Genomic DNA, 16925 nt, shown 5'->3' with positions numbered 1-16925 from the left:
TTTAGAAAGTCTAGTCAGAGCTATTGACTATTTCTTTTTAAGTCTGTCATATTGTTAGTAGATTTACTATTCTACTTCTGTTACTACTATGTACCCCTGTGGCCACCGTCACCACAATAATCATCACATTCAGCTCAAGAAGTACAAAATAACATTGAAGATAGAAATAATTATGGGAAAATCATTTCTTTATCACTTACCTTTACTGGTAAATATTAAAATGATACAGTTCAGAAAAAACTTCTATGGAGAGTTACAGTTCCCTTGGTGCTTTACATTTTATTCTAATATTTTATCACAATTTTGTCAAAATGTTCTTCTTTGGGCCAAAGGAAAAAATCTTCACATTACTTTAAGACATCCAACTAAATTGTTATAAATAGCTGTACATTCCCTGATCATGTTTACAGAGGCCTTTTAAAAATTCCTATTCAGCTTGGTCATTTTTGTCGGTCATTTATATAACATTCAAGTTCTTCAATACTATTCCAGATTGTGGTTATCAAAAATGATCAGGACACTTTTAATATAAGACTCAATAAATGTAATATGATAACAATATTAATTCTCTGCTCTCAAATCAAATAATTGAATGTTTAATTATCCACTAGAATATTTAGCATAACTTGTAGTCAGTAAAATATCAAAAGGTAAAAACTCTGTGTCCTTGAGTATGAGGAGATGTGAAACATGCATACCTGAAGCATGTCAAATATTATACAGCAGTGTAAAATCAAGTGTTTAAGTGTGTAGTTTAGGCTACAGGTATTACAGAAACACATAAACGAAGATCACTGTGTCTAGACGAACAATGAAGGTTTCATGGGAGAAGTGGATGTGGACTTGAATTGGAATAAGAGGATGGGAAGAATTCTGAGCAGGAAGATTCATATAAGCAAAAATAAGAGGGAGAAGCAGCCTAGCCATATGTAGAAGAGTAATGGGACCAACTTGATGAGCGAATGATTTACATCCAGCAATAATGGAAGGTCAGTTTGAACTTAGAAGAAAGTTATGAAGTCCCTCAAATACTATGTTGAGGAATTTGATGGTGAAATAGGGTGATTGTGCAGTGGTATCACTAGCAGAATAAAAAGTCCTTTTAGGAGTAATACCCTGGCAGATTAGAGTAGAAGAGACGAGGGGTAGGGAGCAATATCAGTGAGCTTCTGCAGTAACTTAAGTATGAAAGACGGTTTAATGGGGTTTTCTCTTATTTAGGAACTTAAACTATAGCCCCAAACTGAGGATGACCAATGATGAATTCCTCCGTTAAGTATATTGCTTCTAAAAGGGAATAAACAGCAAGATTCTGCTGCAATGAACATTGCAGTGCATGCATCCTTTCGAATTATGGTTTTCTCCGGATATGGAGTGGGAATGCTGGGTCATATGGTAGCTCTATTTTTAGTTTTTTAAGGAACCTCCATACTGTTCTCCACAGTGGCTGTATCAATGTACATTCCCACCAACAGTGTAGGAAGCTTCCCTTTTCTTCACGCCCTCTCCAGCATTTACTGTTTGTAGATTTTTTGATGATGGCCATTCTGACTGGTATCAGAAAGAGAAAAACAAATATCGTATAATATCGTTTATGTGTGGAATCTGGAAAAATGATACAGATGAACTTATTGGCAAAGCAGAAATAGAGTCACGGATGTAGAGAACAAACTTATGGTTACCAAGTGGGGGAAGAGGGGGGACGAATTGGGAGATTGGGATTGACTTATATACACTACCATGTATAAAATAGATAACTAATGAGAACCTACTGTTTAGCACAGGGAACTCTACTCAGTGCTCTGTGGTGACCTAAATGGGAAGGAAATCTAAAAAAGAGTGGATATATGTATACATATAACTGATTCACTTTGCTATACAGTAGAAACTAATACAACATTGTAAAGCAACTATACACCAATAAATTTTTTTTTTTAAATTTAAAAAATAAAAAATAACCCCCCCCCCAAAAAAAGATTCTGCTGAGTTCTGAGGATAAAGCTGCCTTTTAACATTGACCCATCACCCAAACCAACCCAAAATAAACAGAACTCTAGGATAGAGTTTTTGATTTTTAATGAATATTTATTAAGTACCTCCTATATGTCAAGCATTGTTCTATACTTACAAATAAACAAGACAAAGTTCCTTCTTTCATAAAGCTTACATTTTGCTGGGGGAAGGGGGGACAGTAAACAAACACATAAGTATATACAATATGTTACATTGGTTGCCTGAGAAGGCCTGGCTCTTCTGTGCAGAAATCCGAAAGAGGGGATGAAGCAAGTGAACAGGAGTTTCTAGGCAGAGGGAACAGGAGGTATAGGGGTTTTGAGACATCCATGCACATGGCTTGTTGAAGGACAATCAAAGAAGCTAGTAGGACAGAGCTGGACTGAGCAAGAGAATGATGGAAAATGAATCAGGTGGGTGTTGGGAGTGTGGGTTTGGGGACTGCAGATCCTGTAGGGTTTTATAGAACATGGAAATAACTTTGGATTCATTTTTGAGTGCATTGGAAAACCACTGGAGATTTTTGAGCCACGGAGTGAAAGAGGAATGATTTACTTAGTGAAGAGTGACATTAAAATCCACCCCCAGTCCACACCTAAACATTCTCAAGGCTGAGACTCAGAGAAACTGGAAGCACTTGCTTCTCCTGGTTGGTACTTCCTGAGATGCAGAAATATCTAAGCCCAATTTGCAGCTATCCCTGGAGGGAAGTATAGAAAGGAGTTTGGGGCAGCTTGACATGGGGGTTGGCAGCCTATATGACCACAGAAAAGGTGCTTGCTTCTCAGCTAGAGAATTCTAATGGCCAGATATTGTCTGGAGCCACTCTAATGACAGGGTAAGACAAGGCTGCCACACCGTCGATCTTTAGCATGGCGCACATGAGTGCATTTCCTATGAGCCAGTGGATGCCTTGCAAGATGGCTAGGCTTGAGCTCCCTTGAAGTTACACTGACCATGATGGTGGGTTTTTGGGGGAGGGGGCTCCAGCAAGAAGAGTGTTTGGTGTGTCCTGCTCTGTTGGCACCATAGATCAGTTGCAGAGGACAACACTCATGTGAGAGAGTGTGGCTTTGGGGAGATCCTCATGGGTTCTCTCAAGGAAAGCATACAGTTGTTCAGAAAAGTGCCACCTTCCACAGAGAGGGCTTGGATAGCTATCCAGTGATGGAAGTAAAATAGTAACATTGGGAAGAGGCACATTTGAATGAAAGGGAATAGGCAAGAAAGAGCAAGGAGGGAGAAACGGCAAACTGGGATCAGGTCTGAGCCTGTGAAATGATGGAATATTTGAACTACATGTGAGCTTAATATTTTGCTGGAGATGGAATGGACTTTTTTTTTTTTAATTTTTGCTAGACTCTTTCTGGCCACACTGCACGGCATACAGGATCTTAGTTCCCTGACCAGGGATCAAATCTATGATGCCCCCTGCAGTGGAAGCATGGAGTCCTAACCACAGGACCACCAGGGAATTCCCAGAATGCACTTTTTAATACTTGATCATGAATCTTAATGACTAAAATGAGACTCATAACTAAAAAATAATGTGAAGGCCATAAGGTATTCCTGAAAGGTTTTTCAAGAGTTGGGGAAAGGACATCCAAAATATTATGTTTAGGCAGCAAGTAGTAGGCAAAAAGTAAAGACTTTCCTCCTTGTATCTCACTGGATTAAGACAAGTACATCAACATAAATGATAAAGCATGAGCTAGGGTTGTGGTGGTGGAAATGGAGAAGAGGAACAGCTATGAGAAGATGCTCCAAAAGAAAATAGACTAAAATTGATATGGAGTGAAATCAGGGGATTAAAAGAAATCAAAGCTAGATGTCTGCGATCATATGCAAGGCAGTGGTGCCTTTGCAGAAATGGATGTTGGAAAAATTGGGTTAGATGAGAATTAAGGCTTGAGGTTATGGAAGTGATGGGTGCCTATCATTATAGAAAATCAATAGGCGATTGAATATATGGCACTGGAGTTTAGAGAGAAAACTGGGACAGAGATCTTGAGACATCAGTATGATGAAAACTGTGAGAATATTTGAACTATTTGAGTAGCGGAGGGAGTCTTTCTGTTGAGGACACCCACAATTAATGAATGGAATTAGAATGAAACCAATAAAAGAAACCAGTGAGTGATCAGGGAGCCAGGGATAAAGTGGCAGTTAAAGGTCAAAGTGAATTGGGAGGAAACACTGGATTTTGTTGAGATGCACACAAAGGCCTCTCAAAAGCTTAGTGATTGAGCTGCTTCTGTGGGAACTGAAAAATGTCAAGAAGTTAAAAGGAGTTTGGGAAAGAGAGGGAAGTGAGAAAATGGAAATAGTGCTGGCAGCGTCTTAAGAATAAGCTCAATATTCTGTAAGGTCTCCTAATCAAACACTGAGTTGGATGATCAGAATTCATTGGCCATCAGAACTACTATTTCCTGAAAGCCATTATGATTATCAGACTATTGACTGGATATGTACATCAGTTCTAAATACACTCTAAATGATTTCTTTCGAGAGGTCTTCCCATATCCTTCAAAGACTCAAGTAGACAATTCCAGTCCAAGTTAAAAGCTGTCTCAAGTTATCCATACTGGTGAGAAGGGGAGTTGAGAATATGGATGAAGAAGTGATCTGACATTCTACATCTACAGCCCAGCACACTCCCCATTTAAAAAAATAAAAACATGGCTCAAAAAATGTTTTTAATTGTAAAATTATTACTTCAGTATTCAAGTTATCAGTCACTGAAAAAAATCAGGGAGGGAAAATAATGATAGAAGAGATTTCCTGATATCCAATGTCATAGTATAAAAATATAGAGGCCTCAAAGTTTCACCCAAATTTGGTGAGGCAAAAAGGAGAAAGTTCTTTTTCCACAAGCTATGACCTGTCATGCCATCCTCAACCCCCAGCTAGGTACTTTGAAAAGCTAGGGGGATTTCTAAATGAAGATAGTGGTTTAACCTTCATTTAGAGACACAGACCCTGTGCTGCTATCATAAGGAAGCTGGTGTGTAAAAATATCATTTATGTCATTCAGGAGCTTGAGGCAAATTTTTAAACAATTATTTGTGAATGCTACAAAGACATTATGCCTCAGCCTTCTCATCAATAATACAGCCCCAAACTGATTTGGAACTGTAAAAACTGCCATGGATCCCATTAAAGGCAATGAGACACATGATCTGTGTTCTCTCTTTCTGCTTTCCCTTGAGCTTCATGCCTGGAAATCATGCATCTTGGAATAGCAGTCCAGTCATGTAATAAAAACTCTTCCTTGTTTATGTTCTTTTCTTAGCTTATCCATTTATGGAGAATAAATAAGTGAACTTCAGAGGCAGCCCAGTACCCAGTAAAGCTGTCAGTTGCAGTGTTTGTCATATTTCAGTCAAAGCCAGAGCCAGCTAGCTATCTTCATCCAGTGCAGTCTCTACATTCTCAAGGACCAGAATTAATGAATTAGCCATTGATTAAATTCTACTCTAGCAAATCCACCAAGGCAAATAAATGAACTACCCAGGGCACGTGTAGGCCACGGCCAGACATGTCTGGGTTATCGATCAGTTGTTAGCATTCTTTGGGGATATAGAAGCAGCTGATGATAATATGACAAGTATGGAAAATGTGATGTAGAAACGGAGTTTGTTTCTGGAGGAGTAGCTTATAAAACTAGAAGGTTTTACCTGATCTTTCTAAATACCTTTGTGTGCTATGGCATCTTTGGTTTATATATAATGGGAGAAACATGTGTAAGTGCTTGTACTAAAGATGTTGTAGTCAAAAGCAAGGTATAGGTTAAGGCCAAAGATGAAAATGACATGCTCCATGCTTATAATCAAACAGGCTGGTAAGCTATTGGTATATGTTACGAAAATATGTAAAAGTTAAAATTTGCTGATGACTGCTTTTTACCAAAAATAAACAAAGAGTCTAAGAAATATGTGTCTTATTAGAAACCAAAATATTCTAAATGCTATAGAAGCAAACCCTGTCTACTGACATTTATCTGGAAGGATTTCACATTTGATTTTGCATGTTGCTAATATAAAAGAGATTTTCTTAAACCAAAATAGAAACACAACTAACAAGTATACACTGCCAGAAGTATAATGAAATTACACAAACAATGACATGCACACAGGAGGCTAACTGCTTTGCTGTTGGTGTAATTTTGATTAATGGCTTGGCGCCTATATTTGCTCATTAGAGTCTTGCCTTTGGAAAATGTTGCCGTGCTACAATAGATCAATTTAAGAAAGGAAAGATTGTACATGCCAATATTTGGTTGTGAATGATTTCCATCAGTTTTTTTGCTATATCTTTGACCAAAAAGAAAAAAAAAAAGGAAATAAAGTTGTCAAAGGCATTGGAATAAAGAAAAATATGGAGGGGTTCGTACTTTCTGTGCTGGTCAACATGGAGAAAGCCAGTTATAGCCTCTCTCTCCCACTGATTACTGCTAAAAAGTCTGCTCTAATTACAAAAAGCAACCACTCAAGGACTCTGAAAAGTTAACAATAGAGGCAGATCGGGAGGGGAGCCAAAACTTAAAGAGGAAACATTACAGGATGCATTTCCCATCGTTTCCCCCCTTTGTTTGTCTCCCATCTTTAACCCAAGAGCAGCCCCAGTGTGGAACCGAGCACTGGGCAAGCAAAATCTATGCGAGGAACCCAATCTTTCTGGCCAGAGTACAAGAAGGCCTTGTAAGCCAAAGGGTATGATGGGTATTCCTGTTTCGTTTTATTTCCTCTTTTTCCTCTCTTTTTTCCTGCTCTGAGGATGATTCCAGCCAAGGAGCTGCATGATGGCAGTCCTGGCCAAATGAGAATCTAAAATCCTGAGAAAAAACAAGCTGTCTGACCAGAGGAATCACGGGAAGCACCCCTGTGGTCCAAAATCTCATTTATTTTTTCCTCTATTTTCTCTCTAATCTCACTGTCCCCCAAACAACCTCATTTATGTGAACTGTGAGGTATATTGGGTGGCTAAAATTACAAGAGAAACCATGTCTTTCTAGCCAAAAATTTGGGAAAGGAAGTCCAAGTGATGTGAAAAACATGGGGGAAATCTCAGAGAAGAGAAAGGTAGGCAGTCTACTAATTCTATACATGAACCAATACAAGTTCTAACTCAACTCCAAGCTGCACATGCATGGTTGCCTCACAGGCAAAGGAAATCTGAGCATTGTAGCAAAGACTTTGAGATCTGAACCATTACATAATCCCCCATCTAAATACCAGATTAGCCACTGAGAGGTGCATGCATGAGGCAGATATAAAGCAACACAGCAAAGCTTTTGAAAGATGAACTAATGTTACAGCCACTGACCACATAAGCCAAGACAGAATTTTCAGTCTGAAGCTAACCAGTTGATTGCCTGTTGAAACAAACAAAAACTCCAACCTTCTTCAGAGGATTTTAACAGGACTCAAATCACACCCTGATATTTAAAATATTCAGGATACAGTCCCAAATCACTCAAAATTACACTAATCCAAAGAAAGCTGGAGTGGCTGTATTAGTATTAGACACAATATACATGATGACAAGAAAATTATCAGGAAGAAAAAGGAATATTACACAATGATAAAAGGATCAATTTACCAAGACACAACAATCTGAAATATATATGCACCTCATAAGAAAGCAACAAAATACATGGGGCAAAAACTGATAGTTCTAAAAAAGAAATAGATAAGCCCACAGTTATATTTGGAGATTTCAACATGCCTCTCACAATAATTGATAGAACAACCAGGCAGGAAATCATTAAGTGTATAGATGACCTGAACGTCACTATCACTCAACTCGACCTAATTGACATTTATAAAATGCTCTAACAACAGCAGAACACACATTCTCCTCGAGTACACATAGAATATTCACCATGATAGATCATATTATAGGCCATAAAATAAACCTTAACTAATGTGAAAGAACTGAAAATCATAAAACCATGTTTCAGATCATAACAGAATGGTACTAGAAATTCACATTCACAACTTATCTGAAAAACCTCCAAATATTTGGGAATTAAGCAAACCACTTCTAAAATAATTCATGAGTCAAAGCAGAAGTATTAAGAAAATTAAAAAGTATTTTGAACTAAATGAAAGAAAATGCAACATTTCAAACTTTCTGAGATTCACCTGAAGCAGGGCTTAGAGGAAAGCTCATAACTTTATATGGTTCTAGTCAAAAAGAAGAAAGATCTCAAATCAATAATGTAAGCTTTCCTCTCTAAGAAACTGGAAAAGAAGAGTAAGATAAATCCAAAGCAAGAAGAAGAAAAAAATCAATAAAGAGCAGAAATCAATGAAATGGAAAACATAAAACAATAGAGAAAAAGCAATAAAACCAAAAGATGGTTCTTTGAAAAGATCCACAAAATTGATAAAACTCTAGACTGATTGACTATGAAAGAGAGAAGACACTTATTAGTTATCAGAAATGAAAGAATGCAAATAAATCCAGACTCTACAAACATTACAACTTTCTGCCCATAAATTTGGTGAAATTAACCAATTCTTTGCAATCACAAGATTACAGATCTCACTCAAGAAGAAATAGATACCTTGAATCATCCTACACTATTAAGGAAATTAAATTCTGAGTAAAATACCTTTCAACAAGGAAAACTCTAGGCAAAGGTGAGTTTCATTGGTGAATTCTACCAACATTTAAGAAATAAATACCTTTTCACACAGTCTCTTCCAGAAAATAGCAGAGGAGGGAATATTTTCCAACTTATTTTATGGGGCCAGAATTACCATGTTACCAAAACCAGGCAGACATTACAAGAAATAAAAACCATTCAATATATTTTATGAGGATAGTCATAAACATCCTCAATAAGATAACAGCAAATTGCATGTATAAAAAGGAAAATACATCACAACCAAGTGGGGTTTATCCAGATAACACAGACTAGTTAATTATTTGAAAATCAATCTATATAATTAACCATATTAACAAATTATATGCAAAAAAGGCATTTAACAAAATTCAATATCCATTTATGATAAAAACTCTCAGCAACTAGAAATAAAAGAGAAGACTTCAACCCAATAAAAGGTATCTCTAAAAAATTCATAGGTAACATCACATGTAATGGTAAAAGAATAGGAACAAGCCAAGGGTATCTGCCTCATTGAATGAGCCAAGGCAATAAGGCAGGAAAAAGAAGTAAAAGACACACAGTTTGCAAAGGAAGAAATAAATTGTTTCTTTTTGCAGAGGATCTAGGAGACCCAGGGAATCTACAAAAAAGCTCCTAAAAGATCCTAAAACTCATAATGAGTTTAGCATAAGGTTGCTGCATACAAGGTCATTATACAAAAATTGTGTTTCTACACCCTAGCGATAAACAATTGGATTTCAATGTTTTTAAAGAACCATTAAGAGTAGTACTCCCCAAAATAAATAGTAGGTATAAATCTAATGAAATATGTGTAGGATCTGAACACTGAATTCTACAAAACACTGATGAAATAAATGAAAGAGGATGCAAATAAATGAGCAATATGCTGTATTTATGAATTGGAAGATGTGGTATTGTTAAGGTGTCAATTCTCCCTGTATTGAACTATAGGTTAAATGCACTCCTAATCAAAATGACAGAAGGATTTTATAGATATTGACAAGCTGATTCTAAAATTTATATGGAAAAGCAAAGTAATGAGAAAGGTCAGAAAAAGTTTTTAAAAAGCTTAAAGTTGGAGAACTCATAATACATGATTTTACAACTTACTGTAAAGCTACAGTAATTAAGATTGCATGATACTGGTAAATGAATATGCACATTGATAAACTGAACAGAATAGAGAGTTCAAAAATGACCTATAAAAAAATGACTTATAAAATGTGTTAAATTGATTTTGACAAAGGTCTAAAAGCAGTTCAAAGGAGAAGATATAGTCTTTCCAACAAATTGTGTTGGAAAAATTGGATATCCCTATGCAAAGATGTTAACCTTGACCCACACCTCAGTTTATAGAAAAATTAACATAAAATGAATCACAGACATAAATTCAAAATGTAAACATAAGAAACTTCTAGTAGAAAAAATAAGAGGAAATATTTGTGACTTGACTCAGGTAAGGATTTCTTAGATACAACACCAAATGCACAGTCCATGAGTGAAAAAAGTGATAAACTGAACTTTATTGAAATTTAAAATTTTGCTCTAAATAAAAACAATTAAGAGAATGAAAAGACAAGCCATAAATGAGAGGAAAATATTTGCAAATCATATATCTGACAAAAAAATTCAAATCCAAAATATACTTTAAAAATATGAACTCAAGGGGCCTCCCTGGTGGCGCGGTGGTTGAGAGTCCGCCTGCCGATGCAGGGGATACGGGTTCGTGCCCCGGTCTGGGAGGATCCCATATGCCGCGGAGCGGCTGGGCCCGTGAGCCATGGCTGCTGAGCCTGCGCGTCCGGAGCCTGTGCTCCGCAGCGGGAGAGGCCACAGCAGTGAGAGGCCCGCATACCGCAAAAAAAAAAAAAAAAAAAAAAAAATATGAACTCAACAATAAGAAAGCAACAAACACAAGTAAAAAATTAATAAAATATTTGAAAAAGCACTTCATCAAAGGAGAAAACAAATGCCGAAAAAGCATTTGCAAAGATGATCAATATCATTAATCATCATGGAAATAAATGTAAATTAAAACCATAATGACACACCACTAAACATCTATTAAAATAGCTAGAGAGAGAGAGAGAGAGAGAGAGGAAAAATTCTTGCAGAATATCAAGTTCTAGCAAAGATGAGAAGCAACTGGAATTCTCATACAATGCTAGTAGGAATGCAAGATGTTACAGTCACTTTGGAAATTGGTTTGGCAGTTTCTTTTTTTAAAATTAATTTTTATTGGAATATAATTGCTTTACAATGTTGTGTTAGTTACTACTGTACAGCAAAGTGAATCAGCTATAAGTATACCTATGCCCCCTCTTTTTGGATTTCCTTCCCGTTTAGGTCACCACTGAGCATTTAGTAGAGCTCACTGTGCTATACAATAGGGTCTCATTAGTTATCTATTTTATACGTAGGATCAATAGTGTATATATGTCAATCCCAATCTCCCAATTCATCCCATTCCTCACCTTTCCTGGCAGTTTCTTATAAAGTAAGTAAAATATAAACTCATCCTATGATTCCGCAATCCAACTCTTAGTTACCTACCCACGTGAAATGAGAATCTATGTTCACGTTATATACATAACGTTTATAACAACTTTATTCATAGTCACCAAGAACTGGAAACTACCCAAGTGGTACACAAACTGTGGTATATTCATACAATGGAATACTATTCAGTAACAAAAATTACCAAACTATTAATATGTGCAATAACATGGATGAATCTTAAATGCATTATGCGGAGTGAAAGGAGCCAGGCTTAAATGGCTACATACTGTATAATTCCACTTATATGACAACATGGAACAGGCAAAATTATACAGAACAGAGCAGTGTTTGCTCAGTTTGGAGGAGGGTGGAGGAGGAAGGAAGTGGCTATAAAGGGGCCAGTGTGAAGAAATATTCTGACATAATGGAACAGTGTTATATCTTAATTGTACTGGTGTGCATATGTTTGACAAGTTCATATGTACTTGTCAAAACTTGTAAAACTGTGAAGCAAAAAAGAGTGTATTTTACTATATGTAAATTAAAAAACAAAATAAAAAAATTTAGACAATTAAAAAGTAAACAAATTTAGCAAACCCAGAATCTTTTTGGAAGTTTAATTCATTGTTAAAACTAGGCAGGTCTCTTCACACCCTTGTCAGTTTTTACAGAATCTATATTTTTTTCTATTCACCTGTCTTAAGTTGCCTCTCTGCTAATCCAAAACAATATCAGTTGATATCTGATGGAACTGATAAGACGAAATGTTCTTTTTTTAATTCAGAATTTTAAGACACTGTTTCATTGTTTTCTTAGCAATGAATGTTGCTGTTTATAGTCTGATAATGCCATTCAAATTCCCAATGCAGTATGTACACTATCTGTCTTTTCCTCCTAGAAGTTTTTTGGATGTGCTTTTTTTAACCTGGTATTTTGAAATTTCCTGATGATATCCCTTTATTGGCTCTTATTTCAATCACTGTGCTAGTATCTATAGTAGCTTTTAATCTACATACTGGTATCTTTGGTTCTGGGATATTGTCTTTTCCTTTTTTTGGTGGGGGGGCATATTTTCTTGTCATTTTTCTTTGATTATTTTCCCCCTTCTTTTTCCTCTGTTCTCTCTTTCTGGAACTCTTATTATCCAAATATTTGATTTCCTGGATTTTAAAACTTTTTCTTAAAAATTTCATTTGTATTAACATATTTGCTTTTTATTGCACTTTCAGAGACTTTACCTTAAATTTCCAATTCAGCTCTCACACTTTTAATTTCCATGAGGTACTCCCCCCCACCCCTCACATCCAGTTTTACTTTCTTTTTTCCAAGTAGGATTTTTTGGTGTTGTTTTATAGATAGAGGATGTCTTTTTATCCTCTAAGATTGTTATGGATTTTTTCCTCATCCTGCATTGTCCCTGTGTCTATTGAATTATTCCTCTGTTTTAATTTTGTTTCTTTTCATCTTTGAGATTAAAAAAAGATGACTAGAAGCTTTATATTGTATATGAGTGAGGTTTGTTGACTGATGTACTTTACTACTGTGTGACCAGGTGGTTAGCTACCTTTTCTGTTAGGTGATCCCTATCTGCTAGTTCCCGGAAGTATTTTATTTGGAGTCATTCAAACTTTTCCAGAGAAGAATGCCCTTCCTGTGTGGAAACATTTATGACTAGATATTTGTTTCTAAAAACAGAGCTGGGGAAAGCCACTGAGGTGCCATCATTCTAATTGTAGTCTACCACTTTAAAATGATTTTTACCTTTGCCCCTCATCCCAGATTTCCACTGTGCCTAGTAGCCCTAATTCCTAAATACCTCTGTTCAGTTTCTTGAGAAAAAACTTCTAATCTCCTGGTGATGGAATATGCCACATGGAAGAAGAGAAGTAGACACATGGATGAATGATACAGAGGTAGGCAACCTTGCATTCTGTAATGGCTAATTTTATGTGTTAACTTGACTGGGCCACAAGGTGCCCAGACATTTGGCTAAACATAATTTCTGGGTGTATCTGCAGGTTGTTTCTGATGAGATTAGCATTTGAATCTGTGGACTCAGTAAAGCAGATTGCTCTCCATAATGTAGGTGGGCATATCACCCAATCAGTTGAGGGTCTGAATGGAATGAAAAGGTGAAGGAAGGGAGAGTTTCCTCTCTCTGCCTGACTACCTGACCTAATCAGTCTTCTCTCACTCTCAGACTTGGACTGGGATTTACACCATTGGCACCTCTAATTCTCAAAACTTTGGATCCAGACTGGGACTACACCCCCAGCTTTCCTGAGTTTTCACGTCTGGTTTTGTTTCTCTGGAGAACCCTGACTAATTACAGGTCCCGACCACTCTTCTGTAAACTTTCAGCTTTGAACTTTACCCCATCTTCCTCTTCTTCACAATTCTGAAAGCTTGTTAAGTGCTCAGCCATTGAGGTTCTTGGCAGAGCAAATTGGTTTGTTTTGTGTCATTATCTCCCTCTGCCAACCAACACTTTGGTTGTAAATTTCGCCACTGTACAAAGTCATTTGTCTCTCCCTGCCAAATACCGCTTTCAAAAGTTGTGTGAAAATCTCTCTTCTGTTATTGTCATCTGCTTGGTTATCTTCCTTGCTCTTGTTGTATACCCTTTTTAATGTTTTTGCCACCAACTTACTATATTTGGGGATAAGCAGTCTTTAACCACAACTAAAAAATATTTTTTCTGTTATCATCTGCAAGCATCTTCTTAAAAAAATATCTTAGAGGCAGAGAAACATATGGGTATTTGCTCAATTTCTAAAAAAGCTTGCATATTATTTTTAGCTACATGTAAATATGTAATCTAAGACATATTCCCTTATGCCATTCACCTGAGCTTGAGTCATAGGGATGCTAACAGGCAAGAAATGTGACAACATCCACCCACCTACCTATACATCTTCCTTGAGTTCTTTAAGAATGAACTCAAATGTCACATCTTTCATGATGCCTTCACTGATAATCATGGGTAGAGCTTGGGGTTTTTTTATGCACTTCTTGCATATTATAAGCTTCTGTTGCAGTGTTTCTCACACTGTTCTATAAATATTTGTTTAGGGCAGTGTCTCCCACAGTAGACTGGAACTGTGAAAATTTAGAACCATGTCTTATATTTCTTTGTATTACTTTCACTTCTTATAGTATTATACCCACAAGTGTGTTTGCTGAAAAAATAAATAAAGCTTTTTGGTATCCCTTAAACTTGACCATTTTCCCCCTACAAGGTAGGCAATCCTGTGGATAGGTGGGCAAAATCTGCTGAGGGAATTATCAATTAATTAACATATCCTACATTAGATAGATATCATCATGTGTTTTATAGATGTACTCAAGAAAACAAGATATGACTTTTGCTCCGAACATCTAAGAATACAATTACTTGAGTTTTTCTAATTATTTTAATCACTAGTTCCCCAAATCAGTACAGATACTTTTGAACTGATTAACAAAAAAGACCTAGAAATTTCAATACGTCATAAAGGAATCCTTCAGAATTGAAATATTTTATAACAGGTTGATTATTTTAGCCAGTGTGCATGTGTGTACATTTTAGCCAGTGTGCATGTGTGTACATGGGGTGTGTGTATGTGTGTATGTGTGTGTAGATGAAAGGTGATTCATTTGGTTGGGGCAAAAGTATGATGTGGGAATACTCAGGTTTCTTTCTCTAGCCTTGACTTGATACAGAGAGATGAAAACAATATCACTTTTGGTTTGGGAAACTTGATGTTAAATCTTTTTCTTCTTATTGCTATTTTGAGTTGAAAAGAGGCTCACTTTCAAACTTTGATCACTGCTCAGCAACAAAAGTATACAGAAAAATAAAGGGATTCTATGAAGAATCTGATAAAATTGGTAACAGTTATCCAATAATTTATCTCCCGTAATTATTTTACAGATGTTTCTAGCTTTAGGGGAATCTGATATCTCTAATTCTAATTTTTTCAAAGAGATTAAGTTAGAAGGTAGTCATTCTAGTTAAAGTTGTATTATTTGCCTCACGAAAGGATTTACTGAAGGACAACTTTTCCATGCACTTCAGCATTTGTTCACAATTACTGAGTAAAAGGAAGTGAAGCTGGGCAATCAGGGATATCAAAGCTTAAATGTTAGGGGACGTGTCTATTGAAGATCAATACCTAATAATATCAAACATTTGATTTACACACATATTTATAGTAATCTACTAAATGAGATTGTCATGGCTGGGATGATACCTTTGATTTTTATTTTCATTGTTTATGATCAGTTCTTTAGTTTAATTGAAAAAAAATTTGTACCTTGAAGTGATGCCATGAATTGTGGGAGCTGGTATATCACTTGGACTATCTTCCATGGTGGTGATTTGGGTTCCATTGCTTTTCACACAGGCATATTTTGTGCAGACTTCAACCTGCAAATGTTAGTTTAGAAAAGAATTATTGCAAATACTTTCAAAATACAGATTGCCGATGGACTGAACCTCACCCCCCCTCATTTCAAAGGAGTCTCTTATAGTTCTCTACAGCATCTTAGGGTATAATCAATCTTATTTTTTTATGTTAATTGAGTCTGGTGGGAAAGGTCAAAATAAAGCACAGAAATGAGCTCAGAACAATTGATCTAGTGATTCAAATGGTGATGTTTAGTTTCTGGTTCCAACCCTTCAGAAAGAGACAGACATATTCATCTATTTGGAGCACAGTTAAGGAAGGGAGGATGTTTAGGTGACAGTTGGCAAGCATAATATGTTATCACTGCATACTGCTCTCTGGATCTATAACAAGAGAGGGTAATGATGATATCTTCTGGAAGTCTTGACACTTTATAGCAAATAGCCTCAATGCTAATGTCTAATGGAAGAAAAATGAGGTCTAGGGAAGCTTTCCAATATGGCTGAGCTATTTTATATCCATTTGTTCCAGCTGCAATTGTATTTTTACCTTAATCACAGCAGAAACTCATCACTCACCCTTTAATTCTGCCACCTAATCTGAATAAAAACCGAGGAGGGTGGAATAACTAAAGATTAGAAATCAGGTTCATCAAGCATGAGTAACACAGAAGGAACATATTCGACAAGAGGGGGGAGAGACAGATGAACATACAGGAGGTCGCTCGTGGACAATCTACAAAGCGACACCCTTCTGCTCTCCAGTAAAGTCTAAACCAAAGAGGAACTGAACTTTTTCCAATGCTAATTTACTTTCAGCATTTAATACATAAATGGAGGATACTAGATACTGATGAATCTTAAACACTAATCCTGAGCCTTTAAAGCAACACAGTTCTCTGAATTTCAACTGGCATTTGAGGAAAGACAAATGTGCTATGTGTTATATTTAGTAGCTACGTCGCTTTGTTCATGGGGTAGTTTGCACCTAAATGGGAGTTTTTATAATGCTTTTGTGTGATTTATTTATGCCACATAGCATTTTGAGCTAATACTTAGTAGATATTTAAACACTGTCAAGGCTGTTTACTCTGAATATGTCCAATGAAACCTCAAACAAATTACAGGCAGATGAACTTAAAATATGCTTGCTATAATAGAATTAAGGACAATAAAACTTCATGCATATTGGGAAATATTTGACTATATGATGCATAGTGAGATAACTCAAAATCAACTCAACTGAATCTTTTATATGCCAAATATTATGATGGGTACTTGCACAGATAATTTTATTGAAACTTTACAACTCCACGTTCAGAAGTTTGTAAATGGAGGGGTCAGAGAAATCAGGGAATATGATGAAGCTGATAAGATATGAAATATCTG

The 16925-nt window shown here is 36.3% G+C and overlaps 1 protein-coding gene across 1 annotated transcript in view; it reads right to left on the bottom strand.

Annotated features, from left to right (window-relative positions):
• Window positions 1-16925, bottom strand: part of USH2A (usherin) — a 790488-nt gene that overhangs the window by 201442 nt on the left and 572121 nt on the right. Inside the window, exon 46 of the mRNA XM_060088664.1 lies at window positions 15445-15557. Within this exon, the coding sequence (XP_059944647.1) occupies window positions 15445-15557 (113 nt within the window). The remainder of the gene's footprint in view (window positions 1-15444; window positions 15558-16925) is intronic.

This window comes from Mesoplodon densirostris, chromosome 2 (assembly GCF_025265405.1).
Source record: "Mesoplodon densirostris isolate mMesDen1 chromosome 2, mMesDen1 primary haplotype, whole genome shotgun sequence".
Classification (NCBI taxonomy): domain Eukaryota; kingdom Metazoa; phylum Chordata; class Mammalia; order Artiodactyla; family Ziphiidae; genus Mesoplodon; species Mesoplodon densirostris.
Note: the sequence above shows the minus strand (reverse complement) of the source record. Positions and strands in the feature narration are given on the sequence as shown.